At 60.0% G+C, this 19,852-nt stretch overlaps 2 protein-coding genes across 7 annotated transcripts in view; one reads left to right on the plus strand and one right to left on the minus strand.

Annotated features, from left to right (window-relative positions):
• The first annotated feature begins 627 nt into the window (after nt 1-627).
• Nucleotides 628-8,312, plus strand: PEA15 (proliferation and apoptosis adaptor protein 15). Of its 2 annotated transcripts, none has more exons than XM_072814457.1 (4): nt 628-789; nt 5,290-5,463; nt 6,047-6,202; nt 6,350-8,312. In XM_072814457.1, the coding sequence occupies exons 2-4, from the start codon at nt 5,292-5,294 to the stop codon at nt 6,412-6,414; spliced, it is 393 nt and encodes a 130-aa protein (XP_072670558.1). In that variant the 5' UTR covers nt 628-789; nt 5,290-5,291; the 3' UTR covers nt 6,415-8,312. The 2 variants fall into 2 exon arrangements, with proteins under 2 accessions (XP_072670558.1, XP_072670559.1); XM_072814458.1 differs by lacking the exon at nt 628-789 and adding an exon at nt 1,347-1,428.
• Nucleotides 8,313-8,622: 310 nt separating this feature from the next.
• Nucleotides 8,623-19,852, minus strand: part of DCAF8 (DDB1 and CUL4 associated factor 8) — a 42,111-nt gene continuing 30,881 nt past the window's right edge. For all 5 annotated transcript variants that reach the window (XM_072814453.1, XM_072814456.1, XM_072814452.1 and 2 more), the window contains 7 exons: nt 17,934-18,006; nt 17,402-17,459; nt 16,783-16,890; nt 15,287-15,417; nt 11,614-11,733; nt 11,117-11,233; nt 8,623-10,530 (listed from right to left, as the gene is read on the minus strand). In XM_072814453.1, coding sequence (XP_072670554.1) covers nt 10,414-10,530; nt 11,117-11,233; nt 11,614-11,733; nt 15,287-15,417; nt 16,783-16,890; nt 17,402-17,459; nt 17,934-18,006 — 724 coding nt within the window. In that variant the 3' untranslated portion in view covers nt 8,623-10,413. The remainder of the gene's footprint in view (nt 10,531-11,116; nt 11,234-11,613; nt 11,734-15,286; nt 15,418-16,782; nt 16,891-17,401; nt 17,460-17,933; nt 18,007-19,852) is intronic.

The raw sequence follows: 19,852 nt of genomic DNA on the forward strand, positions 1-19,852 counted from the left end.
GCAGGAGGCCTGTAGACCAGGACGGGGGGCTCCCCAGCTGGAGGTGGCACAGGCCTCTTCCCAGGGCCCCACGGCCGGAGTTGAGGCAACAGCCCTCCGGCTGCAGGTGGGGCGCAGACTGCTGCCCCCCGCCCCCCGTGTTCCTTCCCTGTTTCAGTGTGGCCGAGACTGGGAGGAAAGTCCCCGAGGCGGAGAGGAAGTGAGAGCGCGGCCGCCGGCAGAGGGGAGGCCGAGCTGAGCGTGGCTTTGCACGGCGGCGTCTATATTTGCACGCTGAGCTCACTGCTGCTCTTTTCCTCCCAGAAAATCAAATTACATCATGGTGGGGGGAGGCCGGCGGGCGGGACATCTGGGGAAGGTGAGAGGGACACGCGGGCATCACCCCGGGGGAGGGCCCAGGTGGAGGGGAGGGGGCCGCCGCCGCGCTGCCGCGGCCGCTCGGGGGATCCGGGGCCTCGGCCTCCGCCGTCGCCTCCCCCGGTGCCCGCGCGCGAGGACGGAGAGGACGAGGCCCGCAGCGGGGTCCGCTCCCCCCCGCCCCCGCAGGCCCCGCCCCCCGCAGGCCCCGCCCCGCCGCGCAGGCCCCGCCCCACAAGCCCCGCCCCAGTGACGTCACCGGCCGGCCGGGCGGGGCGCGCGCGGGGCTGGGGCTCGGGCTCGGGCTCGGGCTCGGCGGGCGGAAGCGGCGGCGGCGGCGGCGGCAGGAGCGGCGGGAGCCGAGCGGAGGCTCCGGACGCTGCCCAGGACCGGGACGCCGGAGACCGCGCCCTGAGCGCCCAGCCCGAGGCGGTGAGGGCGGGGGCCGGGGGGCCGGGGGGCCGGGGGGCGGGGGTGGGGGCCGGGGAGCGGGGGTCGGGGCCGGGGTCGGGGCACCGGGCCCGGGGCGCGGGCGGGGCGGGAGCCGACCGGACACACACCTACGGGAGCCCGCGGCACGCGCCGACACACGCCCATGTGACTCGTGCACACACCGCTTCGCACGCAGCAAATCACAGCGGTCCCCGCGCTACGCACCCCCTCCCCCACGGCCTCCATGTGCCCGGCCCCGGGCGACCCGCTGCGGGACGGGCGGGGGGCGGGTCCTGCGGTGCCCCCGGGCGGGATCCGGGGCTGCGATCCGGGGCGGGATCCGGGATCCGGGGCTGCGGTCCGGGGCCCGGGGCCGCGCAGGGCGCTGTGCTGGGCCCGCCGGGCGCCCGGGGCCCCGGAGCGGCCGCTGTCTGCGCCCCGGGGCGGCGGAAGGCCGGAGGAGGGGGCGGGAGAGAGAGAAGGAGCATGAGTCAGCCGAGGATGGAGCCCGAGTCGGGGGGAGAGAACGAGGGGAATGTGCGCGAGGGACGGGGACGCGGCCGGCGGCGGGCGGCGGGGGGAGGGCGCGCCCCGGAGCTCGCGCTGGGAAACGGCTGAATCTGTGGGTTTTGTGTCTGGGTGAGTGGCCCCCGGGCCGTCAGAGCGATTAGCTGTAGCTGCTCTTCCCTTTGTGGCCAAGCGCCGCGTCGGGGACGGTGCCAGAGCCCCCGAGGCCGCCAGAGCCCCCGCGGCCTGCTTGCTCGGCCGCACTGCCCTGGGTGCCCTCCCTGGGTGCCCACCCCAGCACCCTTGGGGAAGGCCGAGGCCATGCCTCCTAGGCAGACCCTCAGCACCACCTGGGCACAGCCAACCCGCTCAGGCTCCTCCCCACCACAGTGATGATCCCTGTACAGCTGGGAATCTCACTCCTTCCTGATGGGTGTTGGGGTAGGGGCCCCGAGTGTTCAGACACGGACACTGGGGCACAGGCCCCCCCCCCAAGTCCTCAGTATTCAGGGCCAGCACCACGTGACATGGGATGGAAGCCCACCGGAGGGAGAGGAGGGGGGGAGGAGCTGGATGCAGGGGAGAGACAGGGAGGAGACACAGCAGCAGGCGAGGCCCTCCCCTCCCCCCTCCCCCGTCCCCCCACACCAGGAGGCAGCCCCCCCCCCATCGCACACTCCATGCCCCCACCTGGGTCAATCCCACAGGCTCGGCCCAGTGTCCGTGCCCAGGGCTAAGCCTCTTGCTCTCAGGCCACGCTGAACCGTTCGAGGCCCCAGGACCCATCTCCCCTCTGGCGGCTGAGTCTTAGAGCCCCCCGCTTTTGTCACAGGGTGAGGCTGAACGGAAGCTACGGCCAGAGGTCCACGGCGTGTGACACTCAGGATAATGAGGGGCGAACGAGGGGCCCAGGTGGAAACTGAAGTGGGCCCCATGGGCCCCCCTCCTTGCCTGCCGCCCCTCCCCCAGGCTGGGGCCTCCCTCCAGGCTCCTGGGACACACCCCCACCCGCCACCCAGGCCACCTGGTCCACCCGCCCCCGCCCGCAGGCCACAGGTAGCCAGCAGGGGGGCGGTGGCTCCTGAGCCTCGGGCTTTCTTCCCAAGTCGACTGGGGGTTTGGAAGGCACCGCTAGGGATGATCCAGAAGTGCTGTCGGGACGCCCGGCCTTCTCGGGGTGCTGCGCCCCCCGCGGTGGTGTCCCCTTGGCCCGCCGCCCCCAGCGCTCCCCGAGCCCCAGCCGGCCCGCTCTGGCTCCCGCCCGAGGACCAGCAAGCAGATCCCTGCCCCTCCTCCCCTGCATCCCCAGCGGGTCCCACGTCCGTGGGGCTCCACCTGGGCAGCTGGGGGGCGGCGGAAGGAAGGAAGGAAGGAAGGAAGGTAGGTGCGAGGAAGCAGGGAGCGGAGCGCAGAATGATCTGGAGGGAAGGGGACGGACTTCCTGGCAGCGGCCGGGCCGGTTCCTGCCCGGTATCCTGTCCCAAGAAGGGCCTCCGCCCAGGCTGCCGGGTGATCCCGGGAGGGGAGGGGACTCGCCGGGAGGAAGGTGACGGTGACCGGCCCGGGCGCAGCCCGCCGCGGTCGCACCAGCCGGGACGAGCGCTGGGCAGTGCGACCTGAGGGCCGCGTGAGGAGGTGCACCTCCCTGCACCCCAGGATTCCCCAGGGGACCGGCAGTGGCCCTGCGGCCGCCAGCCGCCTCCCCGCCCCCTCCCCGCGGCCGGCCCTCCTCACTCACCACTCCCCGCCCCCTCCCGTCCAGTGGTGTCATTGTCCTGAGCGCTGGGGGGCACCCAGAACCGAGGTTGCCATGGCAGCCGCTGAGTCCCGGGCCGCCCCCCAGGGTCTGTCCTTTGCCGCCTCCTGGCCGTTCCCAGGCCTGCCTCCATTCCGCAGGGTCTCCTCCGCCGTCCCCTCCCCTCTGGACGTGGGCCTGTGCCTGCAGACCTTCCTCACGCTCTTCACACACACGCACGCCCGGGGCTGACACGTGCACATCCGTGCCCTGACCATGCACCCCTCCCCCGCACCTGTGCCCCCCCCCGCCGGGCCCCACATCCACTGCAGGGTCCCACCCCCGTGCGCCCCCCCCACCCCGCTCCTGGGGCCTCCTGGAGTCCGCTGCTGCCCGCGCCCCCGGCTGTGGGTGCCGTGGGTGGCTTGCTCACCACCCTGAGCCCAGCCCGCCCACCTCCCCTGGAAGTCTGTGCTGTAGGATCGGAGCCCGGAGCCTTAACTCTTTCCAGAGATTCGCACACACTTTCCTTCCTCGGGATCTAGTTACAGCCTCTTCTTCCACGAGAAAACGGGACAGGATGCTCCTCAGCGCTGTCCTGCTTTCCCCTGAGGGCTTGGTCCCAGGGTCTCCCTGTGGGGGGCACGCTGCCGCCTCCCGAGCCACCCCTTCCTTTGGGGGGCCCCACCCCCGCTGACTCCGCGCGTCTGGACCCCTCCCGATCACCCCCTTCCTGTCCCGGGATTATCAGTGGGTGGGGGCTGGGCTCCAGAGCTGCCGCTGTGACCTAGATTTCAAGGCGAGACGGTTCCTGGTGCTGACAGTCGGCGAGCATTGTTCCCGGCCCCGCCTGGCAGGGCCACCGCTGGGCCCTTCTGTCCCCTTGCACCTGTGAGCGCCTGTTTCTCGTGGGGGTCCTGCCGCCCGGCTCATCGTGTGTCTGCGTCGCGGTGCCTGCCACCCAGAGAGGCTGGTTCGTTCTGGCCCACCGAGGGGGCTGGGAATGGGCACCCCTGGGCCGCCGCCTCTCTGCCTCAGTTTCTCTGCGTCTACGCCACACGCCGCCTGCTATGTGCTGCATTCCCATCCCCTTGCCGGGGTGACTGGGGCGGTCCAAGGATGCGGTCCTCCCGCTCCTTGCCCTGGCCCTCCGTCACGCCAGAGCTGTGATGTAATTTACTTTTTAAAACGCTTTATTTTTCTGATTATAAAAGAAATACATCCTCATTGTGGGGGGATCAAAGCCCCTTTAAACTTCCCACGAGGGGCTTCACGTCTTATCCCACCCGGGGAGCACCTGCAAAGGTCCGACCCTCCTTCTTCCTGTCTCAGTCACACTTTGTGCCTGGCCAGGGCAGGGAGGGCCTCGAACGTTCCCTCCCTTTCCAACTGAAGGCCTTGGACGAGGCAAGGGGGAAGGCCTGGAGGAAGGCCCGCCCAGCCCCCCGCGGAGGCCGTCGTGGGGCACAGCCGTGTCGGAACCCCTTCCCCTGCCACCCAGCGGCCTGGGAACCGGGCAGGGGGCCAGAGGCGGCCGCTTGGTATTCCTGGGCGCGGGGGCTGCGGGCACAGCACAAAGGCTGGCGGAGGGGGCGGCGCGGAGGCCCGGCGGCCGGCACGGGAGGCACGGGCTCCTCAAGGCTGGGGTGGCCCCCACCACCCCCTCCCCGCCCACCCCGGCCCCAGCACTGAATCCCGGGAGGACCGTTAGACCAAGCCCCCGGGCATCCGTCCAAAGTGAGTCACCATGGGGTGGTGGGGAGGTGAAGTGAGGGTCCCCCTCGCTGCTGGGGAAACGTGGAGGCTGGAACACAGGCGCCCCCAGCGCCCCAGCCCCCTGCCCCGTAAGGGGCCCCAGCCCGGCCAGCCTCTCCCTCGTGGTTGTTTTGGAGTATTTTTTTCTTTCCTTTTTTTTGACAGGGGGAGGGGTTGCGGGTGGGTGGGGCGATGGGGGGGCTCGGAGGCTGCGGGTGAGAAAGTCTGGAGCAGGTTGCTATGGTAACCGCCTCCTCAGTCAGGGGAGCTGTTGCCAGGGTTACTCTTGGGGGGAATGAGGAAAAAAGATGGGGGTAAGGAGGTGTGACTGGTCCCTCGAGGCCGCAGCCCGGCCCCCTGCTTCTCCCTGGCTTCTCCCAACGGCCTGGGCCCTCCCCCCCCCCCCCCCCCCCCCCCGCAGAGTGGAGGTGCTGGTGGGAGGTGCCAGCGAGTCCGCCGCCGGGCACCTCGAGCTCAGCGCCTCCCTTTGTTCCTCCGACCAGTCATGGCCGAGTACGGGACCCTCCTGCAGGACCTGACCAACAACATCACCCTGGAGGACCTGGAGCAGCTCAAGTCGGCCTGCAAGGAGGACATCCCCAGCGAGAAGAGCGAGGAGATCACGACCGGCAGCGCCTGGTTCAGCTTCCTGGAGAGCCACAACAAGCTGGACAAAGGTGGGCGGGGGCCGAGCCACGGGGCCCACGACCCCCCCCCCCCGCCCCCATGCACCTGCTGCCCCTGCCGCGGGCGCAGGGAGGGCAGAGCCGGAGCGAGCGCCCGAGCCAAGCCACAAGTGTCAGAAGTAGAACCGCTCTGGCACTTTCAGAGCCGGGCTCCGGGGAGGGCGGGGGCGAGGGAGCTGCGGGTGAGGAGGCCCCGAAAGGCCAGTGGACCCCGGGGGTGCTCCAGAGGCGGGAGCGTTGGGGTGTCTGGAGGATGAGGCCGCCTGCTTTGTTCGCCCGGGGCCCAGGCGACCTGGGAGCGGCTAGGGTAGGGTGGGCCGTGCTGCGGCCGAGGGGCTCTGGGGGGCCTACGGAGCGGGGTGAGCCGCGAGGGCTCGGGGGCAGGGGACGGGGGCGCCGTGGAGGCCAGAGTGGGGCCCTGGCTGGGTCAAGGCGGGCAGGGCCACGGCCACGGCAAGGCCAGCTCCCTGTCGTCCCTGCTGCTCAGCCTGCAGCCCTCGTCCGAGCCGCTGCGGGCCTGGCCTCCCGGCCCCGCGGGCCCCACGCGGCTGACCCTGTCCCCCGCCCCCCCCAGATAACCTCTCGTACATCGAGCACATCTTTGAGATCTCCCGCCGCCCCGACCTCCTCACCATGGTGGTGGACTACAGAACCCGCGTCCTGAAGATCTCGGAGGAGGATGAGCTGGACACCAAGCTCACCCGGATCCCCAGTGCCAAGAAGTACAAAGGTAGGAGCCCGTGCCCGTCACACGCACCCCTGTCCCCCCACCCCCACGGCGATCCCTGGAGCTTGCGGATTTGGGGCCAACACAAGCGGACGGGTGGGCCTGCCTGCTGTCGCCTTCCGTCCCACACACGTGCCTTTCTGCCCCCAGACATTATCCGGCAGCCCTCTGAGGAGGAGATCATCAAATTGGCTCCGCCACCGAAGAAAGCCTGAGCGAGGGGGAGGAGAGGAGGAAGGTTGGACCTTCACTGGACCACTCCCTTCCCCCAGCCTCCAGGGGAGGGGCACGGGCAACCCCCCCAGTCTACCCACTTACTAACCCGGTCCTAACCCCCTTATTGTGCGCGTGTGTGTGCGTGTGCGCACGCTCTGGCTGTCTGTCTCTATGTCTAGCTCATCTAGTTCCTCCTCCTTGTGAGGGGATGGGGGTCGGGCTGGGGGGGGCTTCGTTTCCCCACTTTAGGGGGAGGTGGGGGCTATTTCTATGCAAATAGAAATGGGTACATTCCTCCTACTGCCCTTTCCTTCCACGGCTAAAGTGTGGGAGCAGAAAGAACCTGTATTTTCCTACTGAGGAGCCGAGCTGCGGGTAAAGCACGGGCGAGGTGGGCGCATTTAATGAAAAGCAGCGGGAGGGAAGGTGGTCACCCAACCTCCCCCCTCCCCAGAAGTGGGAAAGGAAAGCCGAGTTTGCGCCTGTACCCCGTGCTGGATCGGCTGAGGGAGCTTTTCTAGACGGTCTTCAGGCCGGAGGGCCTGGGCCCCAGCAGGTCCCTTTTTGCTCCCGTCCCGCGGGCCTAGGATGGGTACAAGCCAGGGATCTAATGAGAGCACCACGGGATCCTTTCCTGGCCCCTCAGTACCAACTTTGCGGAGCACCGAGCGGTAGACGCTACCCCCCCAAGGGCCCATGCTGGGAGCAGCCCCACCGACCCCGACTCGGGGGCGCGGGCAGAGAGGGTCCTCCTTGCCACCCCTTTATTCCTACTCAGACTGTTGCACACACGGACTCCAGACCTAGGGAGGCTGAGCAGTGAGCCCCTGAGGTCTTCACTCCACCCCTGCCCCAGCCACAGGGTCCCAGCGTGGGGACTACAGGCCACCTGCCCTCTCTGGGGTCTACAGCACCCCCAGCTGGAAAGACAGGAAGAAGCTAATTAGGGCCTCTTCCTCCGCACTGACCCCCAGTTCAGTCCAGGAGGGGACCTGCTGGCCCGTCTCCCTCAACCCCCTGGCGCGTCGGGCTCGTGAATGCCACCCAGCCAGTCCCCGGACCCCGGCCTCGTCCTGTGCCGACGCCCCCCCGCCCTGACCGTGCTAACTGTGTGTACATATATACCGACATATATGTATATTAAACCCGCACTGCCATGCCTGCCCTCTCGTGGTGTCGAGCATACCTTCTTGTCTAGGCCCGGGCGGGGCTGGGGGGAGGCCACAGCCAGAGGACTGCCGGCGAGTCGCTGCGGAGTCCACACGGGAGACCGCGTCCACGTGCCACCTCCACAGGCTGGAGCGAGCGCAGTTCCGAGCTTTTCAGCTGAGGGAGCAGGCCCAAGCGGGGGGAGGACCGGCTGCCGGGGAGGGAGGAAGCCGACGGGCCGCGGAGCAGCCTGCACGCCCAGCCCAGCCCAGCCCAGCCCAGCCGTCCCCTCTGGCCACTGCTGCGGACACCTGCCTTAACACGGACACCTGGAGTACTCCACAGTTTTGCCTTAAAGGACCTCCCCGAGATGCCCCAGCCCTGTCTGCTTCTCCCTCCAGGACCGAGAGGCACTTGTAGAATTGGGAGGGGGGAGCTGAGCACGACTGTCCTTCCGGTCAGGATTACGTGATGTGAGAATGTGCGTGAGAGCGAGCGAGAGCGAGAGGGGGAAGAGGAGGAAGGAATAGGAGCCTTCTCTGAGGAGAGGAGGGGGGAGATGGGAGAAGGGAGACAGGGTCATTTCCAGCAGAGTCTAGAAATTTCTCTGTAAGGCAAAAATAACCTAAAAAGACTAACCTGCCCTCCCACCCTGTACGGCTGTGAGATTGTCCCCATCCTGTGCTCCTGTCTGCAGTGTGCACGGCCTTGTTCTAACCCTGGAATAAAGGTGATTGACTGTACTGTACCTGACTGCTTCTAGATTTTCTGTGAAGGTTTTTGGAGCCTCTGGATGACTGGGGGGGGGGGGGGGGGTGATACTTAATTCCGCTCCCTCACTAGCCTGGAACAGAGGCCAGGAAAACCCCCCTCGTGGTGTCCTTCCCCTCCCCCGGCCCCTACGTAGCCCCCCGCAGCCCCGAGCCTGGAGACACGGCCCCGCACACCACACCTCAGGCCCTAGGAAGGCCAGGGCCAGGCACCGAGGCCGGCAGGAACCACACCAGCCCATCTTGGGTGAGAGGGCCACACATCACACACACAACAGCAGTCAGAAAGAAGAAGAAAAAAAAAGCTTTACTGAGAGAAAATACACAACAAAGTCCAGAATGCGTGGTTTTCAGGCCACTCCGTCGCCCCCCCAGCAACAGGAACACAGACCACTCAGTCACCACACAGCCCCTACCTCGGGGCAAGTGCAGCAGCTCACAGCTGGTCTGACCGTGGCTAAGAAAGGGGCAGAAGGAAGGAGTGTCTGGAATTCCATCCTTTCACTGTTCCCTTCCTCCCTGGCTTATTCTAGTAGAATCGGGCTGCCCCAGGGTGCAGAGTTTCTGGTGGGGGGGCAAAGAAATAGCAGCACAAGCAATAGGGCAAGAATTCAACTAGGACTTCCGTATCCGTGACCGGTGACGGGACGGGCGTCCAAGCCCCAGCCATCTTCATCCTCCAACGACGTGTCCCTCAATCGCAAGATGTCAGAGGCGGACAAGCTCCAGCGGCCGACCCAGGAGGGCCTTCTCTACTTCGCTCTTCCACCAGGAGAGGAGCTGCTGCGGTGAGGTGGGGGCTTCAAGAATCAAGCAGCTGCCGCCGAGGGCGTGTGTCCCCGTGTCCCCGCCGCACACAGCGGGAGAGACCGCCTGCAGTCAGTTCAGTCAGGCGCGAGAGACGCCGGCCTCTGCGGACCAGAGGCCCTGAGACCGCCCCGGAACACCACCGGGAGGAGAGGTGGGAGACCCGAGGCAAAGGACTGAAAGGAGTTTCCGGTTTTCCCAGCCCCGAAGCTGTGGCAGGAAGCAGGGCAGGGCAGAGCTGAGGACCCTTCCATTCTAGAGCCTCCGAAAGCCCAAGGGGCTTGCCCCGACCTCCAAGGGCCGCGTACAGAGGGCGGGCTGACCCCGGTGTGACCGTGAACTCACGATCCGCTCTCGTCCCTTTATTGCAGTCATAGAGGATATATAGGTATTTAAACGGACAATAATTTTAACGTGATACATCCAAGTTTGACTTGCTTTTTAATATATTTATAGATATAAAATTAGGCCTCTAACAGTGACAGGGCAAGGAGATCGCTGCCACCAAACAACTTTTTCTTAACATTAACAGAAGAGGTAACACGTCCTTCGGATTCCTCCTCCGCCTCTGCCCCCCTTCCCCTCTCCCCCAGCCTCCCTCACCAGGCCTAGTTGGGGTGACGGGACGACGGAGAGAAGAGCGGGAAGGACACCTCATCAAATGTGAAACACTGTGGGAAGTACAGAGGACGAGCGGGTGGAAAGGAAAGTGAAGAGTGTGGGATGGTTAGGGGCTCTAAGGACCTCCCGGAAAAAACAGGATCCAGGGTTGGGGTTGTTCAGGGGGGAAAAAAAACAATGCAACTGTCACAGACTTTTAAAAAATAAAGAAGAAAAAGGCCAAAAACCTAAACCAAAGAGAGAGTGGCACTTGTACCGCCCCCACTGTGGCCCATGGGTCCTGAACAGCCAGTCACCCCCACCCCCCACCCGAGAAACAGGGAGATTAAAGAAAAGGAAACCCCATTCCCTACCCCAAACCAGTTAACAAAATAGGCTCCCCCCTCCCAAAAAACAAGGCTTTGGGGAGAGGCCATTTCTGCTGAGCCCTCTGTGCCTCTCCATGCAGCCCACCCCGGGGCCTGCTCCCACTCCGAGCTACTCCGCAGGTTCACTCCCCCTCTGGTCTTTCTCCTGGGATGTCTGTCTTTTTCATCTAAAGCAAAAAGTCCAAAGTGCGTGTCTGCTGAATGTAAGGGCCTGGGACAGGAAAGGGCTGCCCAGGCAGGATCGGGTTGGCAGCCCCAGCCCGCCCTTCCTGGGTACGAGGCCTCAGGACGGCATGCACTGCACCCGGTCGGGGCCCTCCTCCTCGTCCGAGGTGTCGGAGGAGCTGGGAGACTCGTCGGAGTCCGCATCTGTGGCCCCAACCCCAGGTTCTCGCCAGCGCTGTAGAATGGGAAAGGCTTGTTAGTAATTTCCCTGAACCAGGACAAGCCTGTTAGGTCTTAACTCTAATTCGGATGCTCTAGGCCAGGGGTCAGCAGAATGCTTCTGAAGGGGCCAGATGAGGAGTCGTTCAGAGTCCTGGGCCGCTGCTCTGCTGCAACTACTCAGCTCTGCTCTTGCAGCATGAAAGCAGCCACTGACAATGTAAACGAATGGGTAGGATTGTGTCTAATAAAACTTTATTTACAAAAGTTGCCAGAGTTCGCCAACCCCTGTCCTAAACCTCTTCTTCCCCCCTAAGGGAAAAAAGGCGGCCACCCCTTCCCCCACATTCCTCCTCAACTCTTTCCCCACCCTCACACCTCCGTCCCCGTGGAGACAGCACTCTCATGCACGGCGACGGGGAACGGAAAGCAGACACCACCCATTCTGCCACACCAGGGCTCTGACGGGGATGGGGGACCATGCAGAGGACACCCAACCCAAGCCACCGGATCCCTTTTAAGGTGGTGAGGAAGTGGGCACTGGAACACTCTCCCCTCCAGAGCGTCACCGCCCTGGGAGCTCACCTCCCCCACCCGCTTACCCGGTGGTGGCGTCTCTGTCTCAGGTGATGCATGAGGAACCAGAGCATGTGGCTATCAAACAGGTCGGTGTGGTGCAAGCTATCTTCATCCCGCTCCCGCTTGTTCTTCTTAATCACCTGGAACAAAAATGGGTGGTGGGAGTGGGCATGAGCAAGGAGTAAGAACCCTGGACCTGACCAGAAAAGACTGGCATTCTATCCCACTGAAAACTTCCTTTAGGATCCGTTAAGCTGAGGTGCTGAATGAGATCAGGGAAGGATGCACCACGTTTATCCACAGAGAAGACTGGGAAGCTCTAAACCAGAATGGTTCTTCTAAAGACACCCCAACCGCTCCACCGTTTACTAGAGGCACCCCGCAGCCCCCGCCGAGCCCCCGCGCTGGGACCACTCCCCAAGGGGCAATCAGTGCCTTTAAAGAACTGAGCAGCAGTTATTCCTTCCCATGACAACGAAGACTCAAAATGTAACGTGGACATGGGCAGTCAGCTACTCACGTCCTTCAGCCCTGTCAGTTCAGTGGAAGTTTCAGCTGTGGGCGCCCAGATCTTGACGTCATGGTCAAGGCCACTGGTTGCCAGCACTGGCAGGTGAGGGTGGGGCTCGAGACAGTTCACCTGGTGAGAAGGAAAGGAAAGCACAGGCTCAGGGGGTGTATGCAAACGGGGCTTAAAAACCACTACTCACCTTGAGCCAAACATATTCCTCAATCAGAGCTGAAGCAGCTGCTGGGAAGGCAGGCCCAACCATCATGAGTGTGGGCCAAGGGCCCTGGGGGTGGAAGAAACACTGGACACAGACTGGGTAGAAGACCAGGCCCATCGCTCATTTCCTAAGTATAGGCAGGGGTGGCCTCACCCTAGACACAGCCCTAGGGGTGGGCGGGTGACTGGCCAAGCTTACTGCTGGCTTCACAAAAAGGCAGTGAGGTCCAGATGACCTCATCCACTCCGGATTCCACAGCTCCAACTTGCCCATGGCTGGAAAAAGAAAAACCTCTCAGTGGCTTTCACCAAATGGCAAATAAAGTTTTAAAAATGAAGAAAGCAACAGCTGCTGCTGAACCCCCAGAAAAGAGTCCAGGGATGATTACATTCCCTTGGCACTGTTTACTTGAACTGGAGGGTGGCACAGGCTGGGGGGTGATGAGGTGCTGGAGCTCTAGTCTGCTTGAGAACCCTGCGCGCCCCAGGGGACAGCACCCTGCAGTGGCCCTGGAAGCCCGACAGGCACAGTGCAGGAAGACAGTGTCCCGGAGCACCCATGGTTTCAATGTCCACCACCTCCGGGTACAGTCACTGGGCAGGAGAAATGTACTTGGGCAGACAGGCAGGCCTTCTGGCTTAGGCAGCTTCCTTCTGTCTGGAGGCACCCATGCCCCCTGCTGTCTGACTTGAAAACATCAGCCTTCCAAAGGGCCAGGCAGGGCCAGGCAGGGCAGGGCAGGGCAGGGCAGGGCCGGGCCGGGCCGGGCAGGGCAGGGCCGGGCTGGGCGCTCCCATGGCCACTGGAAGAGCTGGTCCCAGATCCAGCTGCTGAAGCATTTTCAGGCTTTTAGTCAGATGAGGAATGGATAGGAAAGGCACCCGGAAGGAAGAGGGTGTGGTCCTCGCCCTCCTCACCACCCCCCCCCATCCCATCCCAATCCCATCCAGCCCTGCAGCTGCCCCGTAGGCCAAGAAAACCACCCCTGGCAAAAAGCCTCTTTTATCTTTTACTTCTCTCTGGACCAACTCCTCTCTGCCTGGCCTGCACGCGCAGAGGGAGCAGCTGGGGGGAAACCGGGGCCAGCATGGAAAATAAAACTGACCCACAGACTTCCAATTTCTTTGTTCTCCCGCTTTACAAGTAAATAGAAATGCTCCAGAAAAAACTGAAGCTAAGCCTGAGCCTAAGAATAAAGCAGAAACCCCATCTCTCCTCTTTTCCTTCTCTCACTCCTCATGTCTGCTCACTGCAAAGTTTATACTGGGGCTCTCTGAGGTAGTGTGGAAGTTTCCGGCATCTGCAGCTCAAGGCAGCATTAGACAGGAACTCCACTGCCTGAGAATATGATCAAAAGATACATGATAACTCACACATACAACCCTGAACTCATTCATCCACCTCCAGATAATAATAAGCCTTTGCTACCCTTCTACTCTGATCTAGCTCTGCTCAAGCACGTCAGTAAATCAAAAAGCACAGAGGAGAAACTCCTTGGAATTTACGACTAAAGACAAAGTCAAGGGCGCGGGGAAGTCAGTAGCGCACGGTACCCGGGTTGGAGCCGCAGGGGGAGCCGACGGAGAGCTTCTGGGCCAGGCCTGCCTTACCCTGTCAGTGACACGCTGGAGCAGAGCTCCAGCCTTAGAAGGACTGGCCTGGGGGATGCAGGGATGGGAAGCGGTCGAGTGCTTCGGGACACTAAGGACTGTCCTCTGACATCATGCCCCCCCACCCGTCCCTGAATGGGAACAAACAAAGGACTAGAGTTTGAGCCAAAACCAGAGGCAAGAGACCTGGGCAAGGAGAGGGGAATTTCTAAGATCCCCTCTGGTTCTAATATTCTGCTTTATGATGAGCTGCTATGAATGTGCTTTTGAGGCTGGTGCCTGGAGACACACTACAGGGAAGTCAGGACCAAAAAACAGAGGCCAAGTGAGGACACACAGATCATCAAGTCACCCAGGGGCACGCAGAAGCTGGGAACCTTGTCTCGGGGTGCAGTCTCTGTATCTCTTGTTGGGAACTCTCACTCTTGTGACTTGTGACCACTGAATCCAGGCTTGAGGCCCACCTGTCCCAGGCAGGTGCCCTCCCCGTTGAGCACCGGGATTAGTCATCCAACTCTGATACTGGCTGTGGTGAAAGCACAGTGGCCTGCAGAGTAGTCTGGGAGAACGGACAAGTGCTGGCCTGGGGGAGGGCATTCAGCCCTGCGTCTCTGGAATGGGACGCAAGACAGTTTATGATCTAGAAAGGATTCACTGGCCCCTCCTGACTTCCTTCGGACTCCACGCCTACTGCAGAATCCTCATGAAGACTCCGAGGTTTTCGTATGTTCGTTGCAGATGATGGAAGAGGGCTTATGGCAAAGAGCAGGACGTGAGGCAGGCAACAGTGAGACAAGCTTTCATGATCTAAACGCCTCTCCACATACATTTAGGCCACAGAAGCCTTGGATGTGTACTGGCCCCAGGTCCCCCAAATTTAGACAAAACCAGAAAAAATCTGAAATAACTTCCCACGAGGGGAAGAGACACACAAAAAAAGGGAGCCTGACGGCAAGGACCCATTTTAAATTATACCAGCACTCTCGGGACAAGCCTCATGACGAGGTGGCTGGGCTCTCTGCAACCGCCCAAAGCTTAGATGGAATGAAACGGAAGAGAAACCAAGCTGTCTCAGCCACTCCCCTTCGAGGCCCTTAACCAGACTGCCTCGGGGAATTGGTACAAGGCAGTCTCCCACACTGCCTCTCTTCAGATCTTCTGCAGCCCAAAACCCTTACCATAGGAAGCCACTCAACTCCCTTCCTGATACTGGGGCTCAAAACAGAAAAAAATATATGCTTAGCTAGATCCATCTTGGAAGCTGACCACACTTCACCCCCCATTCAGGATCCTCATGCTTCCTCTCTGCCCTCCCTCTGGGAAGGCAGTCCAGAACTCCAAGGAGAGACAGATTGTGATGTGATCATGGGCTGCATAGCAGGCTGCTCAGTCATCATTAAAAAAAAAAAATTTTTTTTTTCTGTATTTGTGCTGTCCCTATTAGCTCCTTCTAGCTTGTATCCACTGACCCAGGATGTAGTCAAGATCACTACTTAGCTACTCTTAAGGGATGAGGGATGAGGCATGAGGCATGGAGACGTCTTTTGCATAGTGCAGGATGGAGCGCCCCCAACTCCAATGGTTTTCTCTAGGAAAGGGGCACACCTAGGGATCCCTTAGTCAAGCCGGAGGTGGTTCTTCTCAATAAACCACACGTTAGAGGGGCAGAAGACCGAAAGAGGAAGAAAGGATTTCACCAAAACCTCAGTACCCCAGACTATAGTACTGCCTTTAATTTAGCTGGCTAGACCCCTAAGACCTGGCATCATGTTGCCACGCTAAGTTCAGTGGCCCTGCCAAAACCTACCTTGCCGGCGAGGGCACGGAGCCAGGCAGCCGAGCACGGCATACTCACCACGCCTCCCTTGTCCCCCTCCATGAACTGAACGATCTGGCAGGAGGACTTCTCCCAAAGGAAGATGTGCCCGCAGTCACTGCCGCTCACCACAAACTCACTCTTGGGGCCATAGAAATTGACGCCTTTTACTGAAATGATAAACGAGGGAAGAAACCACACAAGAGTTGGCATCAGGCCTGTGCCTGTATATATTTACCTCAGAGGGACTTTAGTTATTCACAAACTCTAAGCCAGCTAAAAAAGAGCCAAAGAATTCCTTTCATTTTCACAAAACACATCAAGGGACTGTGTGTATAAGAGAGAGAACAAGAATCACACAGTCCCAGGGACTATTTCTGTTCCCCCGCAGAGCTCCCCAGGGCTGAGGGGCTGCAGACCCCCAGCAGCAGCAGCGTCAGGCTCACTGGTCTCCACCCCCTGGAGCACCTCCGGCCTCACCACTGCCCTCCTTGTCCCAGCCTGACCACCCCTGCTCTGCCCACTCCCAGGCCACCCCGTCCTACACCCCAGGATCACCCTGGGTTTGCATACTTCCTTAGTACCTTGTCACTGCTTCCAGGCCGGCAGCTGGCCCGAGGACGACGGAGGTACATGCCACTACTGCCTGGAGGAAGCATCTGAACTGTGCTTGCTGCCGCGAGTCTGAGTGACAAGGCTCCGCTCTCTGCAATTACTAGGGGGAGCTGGGGCCCCAGCAGCTATGTGCAGTGCACAGCGGTCATGGGACTGTACCCATGCTTCTGTCTGCCCGTGGACTAAGCTCCAAGCACCAGTACTCCCACTCCCCTCACCAGCTCAGAAGAAAAAGGGCAAGTCACTGCTCTCTCCACGTCAAAATTATGACAGACACTTGTTAGGAGCGGTGGCGATCGCGAAGAGCAGTGACCACCCCAACCTTTCTGCACATTAGAGTCACACAGGGAGCCTTTTAGAAACCTCTCTCAAGCTGTACCCCACACCAATTAAATCACAATGTCTGGGGACAGAAGCCAGGCTTCAGTATTTTTTTTAAAAGATCGGCAGGCAACTCCACGCTGTAGCCGCGCTCAGGAACCACATGCGGAACACACACCGGCCCACCCTCGCCGCAGACGGGAGGAGGCACCCGCAGCACACCGCCTCCTCGGCCCCATTCAAAAGAGTCGCTGCCACCTCGGCCCTCGAGCTAGAGGCTCCCCCCTCCACGACTCCAGGCAATTCAGTACCACAGACTGAGGAGGGCTTTCCCAGACTCTCTAACAAGCCCGTGATGCCTGAAGTTACCTGAATCGTAAGTAAAATATCGTCACTCAAGTCTCCTTATGCCCAAATGACAAGTCCCGCCTCTGCCGTGAGAGGGGCGTCGGGCCCTCGGTGCTTGAGCACAGCAGGCCCGCGAAAGCTCCGGCCGAGGGAGGGCCGCCCTCGTGGGCCCGGTAATTGTGATCCTTCAGCCTGAACGAGCTACCGCAGTTCTCTGAGCCACCAGGCAGCAACTGGGAAGACAGGCTCACCTGTGGCATTATTCCTGTGGCCCTTGTATCTCTTCACATACTGGGCCCCATCGCTGTGAGAGGAGTTGAAGAGGTAAATGTCTTCGTCATTGTAGCTGGCCAGGAGCTCTGCCAAGAACAAGCACACAGCCGTGAAGGCAAAGGCTGAAGAGAGCTGGGGCCAGAGGTGGGGGGCTGGGGCGCAGCCTCTTGCCAGTGGTGCCCCCTCCTAATCCCAGGTCTAGCACCCGTCTCCCTCAGTTGGAGCAGCAGGCAGTCAGGTGTCCAGGGCAGCCGAAGAACACACTGCCAACCCAGGGGTAGCAGAATGCTCAGGAAGTCACACCCACTAACTCAAGAATGAGCCGAAGGCATAAGCACCTGCTCAGGCAAGGAGCCTGGGCTTCAGGACAGGCACTGCCAAATCTCATCTGCAGCATTCTGCAAGAGGCGCCTGGCATCTCCAAGGGTCATCGGCTGCATCCTCCCGCTGCGTGCTCACCGTCAGCAACTATCCCCAGCTGCTCCACGAGGAGCCAGAGCACAGCGGTGAGCACCGGAGGGCACATGCCTCACTGGCTCAGCAGCTCCCTAGACAGAGGGGGCGTGCCAGCCTAGGAGCTGGGCCCTGCTCACGTACCTGTGCCGTCGTGGCTGTACACAAGACAGGTGATGTTTGCTTTGGACTCACTGTTCACCTGCAATAAGGAGCAGATACTGACTGATGCCCCACCCCCCCACTTGTTATACCACCTTCAGGAAACAGGTTTTCCTTCAAACTCCCCTCTATCTTCTCCCAGAGAGAGAGAGAGAGAGAAAGAGAGACAGAGACAGGAGTACAACCAGTGAAACTTGGCCACGTCAGGGGAGAGGGCTTCCTGTTGGTTGTTTTCTGTGTGCTAGCCAGCTGACACACACTCCGTATCTCATTCGGCCTTACCATCACGGGGCAAGGCAGTTATCTTTGCCCTACACTTTGTCAGTAAGAAAATCTAGGCTAACAGGTGAAGTCATTGCCCAAAATCACAAAGCTGGCTAGTGGTGGAGCCGGGATTCAAATCCAAGGATCTGACTCAAAAGTCCAAGCTCCTCCCACCATGCCAACAAGTTCGGGGACAGCCTTGGGATTGAGTTAGAAAAGCCGGGAACCAGCGGCCCCTCGTGAATCTTACCAGGTGATGAGGACAGAATTTCTTGAGCACTCCATTGTTCTCGTTCTCATCAATCTTCCTCTGGTCGTAAATCCTGTAATGTAGGAAACAACAAAAGGTTAAAACTCACAAAGGGATCCCTTGAAGAGTTGCAAAGCAGTGGCAGGACCAGCAGTCGGCGGGCTGTCAGGACAGATAAAGGACGCCGCCCAACCAAGTCTGTGGCTCCCACTCCTCCCCGTAGGTCCTCCTCTGCTAGCCCTTTCTGAATCCTGCCTCTGAGCCACACACTCGTCTTTTCAAGGGGTAATCCTAAATCGCATCAGTCTAAAGTGGCTTCTCTCTCCTCTCAGCTTTTACTTGCTTACTGTTTATTTCCACTGAAAGCCCCCAACAGGCTTTCCTGCTGCACGCAGAGGCCATGCTCAAGTCCGTGTATCCTCAAGCCTGTCCTGGCCCCTAACTCGGCCCGCTCTCTCTTGCACTCCCCACAGTGACGATTACAAACCCCGCCAGCATCTCCTCAAGACTCGCTCTTCTGGCCTTCATTCCCATCCAACCACCGTCACCTTTCCTTATCTCTGCAATTCAAACTCTGACCATTCGTTCCAGCATCTAGGACAGATGTCACCAGCCGGCTATCGCGTCAGTGCTGGACATACAGGACACACAAGACACGGCCGGGTGTGCTTCCTCCCATCTCTGCACCTCCTCTCCAGTGCCGCTCTTTCCTTCACTCTGAGGACCAGCTTTCCTTAGCCCACTCCTCAACCTCTTCCTCGGGCCTGTCTGCCCACTTCCTAAAAACCCTCCCTCTGTTTTTTCTGTCCTTCCCTCTCGCAGTCATATCACTGAAAAGAGCAACCTGTGTTCAGTGTTTTCATTTCCTCACTTCCTATTCCCCTCTCAATCCATTCCCATCGAGGTCTGGCCCGCAGCCCACTGGTGACACTTCCCCGGCTCAGGTCACCTGTAGCCCCACAGACTCCACACACAGTGTCCCCTTCAGGCTTCTCATTCTCCTCTTGACACTGTTTACTAGTCCTTCCCTAAAACCATTTCTTTCCTTGATGGCCAACCATCCCCTTCATCGTGTTCATGAGCTTGTCGGTCTTTATCTCCTAAATGCTGACGTTCCCCGGAGGTCTGGTCTTAAGTTCTCTGCACTCTATAGAGGGAAACTATAACCTAGAGGGAGGTTTTGCCTAGATTATTTGTAGTATCCTTCAAACTGACCTCCTTGCTCACGCTGTCGCCGGAATTATTCTAAAATGCAACATTTCATGCAAATTCCCTGCTTAAAATCTCTTCAGTGACTGTGTATTTTCTAAGTCCAAACTCCTTTGTATAACTCTCCATCTTTCTCAAATACTCTATACGTCAAAAAAACAAAACAAAAAAGCTATGCTTCCTTGAGCATACCGTGTCACTCTATACATACCGTCCGCTCTACCTGAAATACTAATTTCCCATCCGTTCCGAATATTTCCTCTGTGAGAAAGAACATGGAGAAATGGTTTATCCCATGTTTCAGGAGTCTGACTTGAGTTCAAATATGAACCGTGCTTAGTAGCTGAGTAATCCTGGGCATTTACTTATTATTTTCAATCCTTATATACCTGTTTCTCCAGAATGCTCCTTAAAGGCAGAGACTGTCTCATCAATTGTATGTCTAGCACATAGGAGATACTGCTCAGTGAACACTGGATGAATAAATGAATCAATCAACACATGTCAGTATTCTCCACAATTTCTTGCTTAATATCCTGCATTAAGAGAATTATCTGGAAATGTTTGCTAAATGAACCCCGAAAAAAAAAAAAAAGAGGATACTACTGTACTATCTACCAATTACTATTTCTCAGGAAACACAGCCATCTGATAATCAGATGTTTTCCCTCTTAACTAAGTCTAAATTAACAGCTCTTAAATGTCACTAA

This window comes from Canis lupus, chromosome 38 (assembly GCF_048164855.1).
Source record: "Canis lupus baileyi chromosome 38, mCanLup2.hap1, whole genome shotgun sequence".
Taxonomy (NCBI): Eukaryota; Metazoa; Chordata; class Mammalia; order Carnivora; family Canidae; genus Canis; species Canis lupus.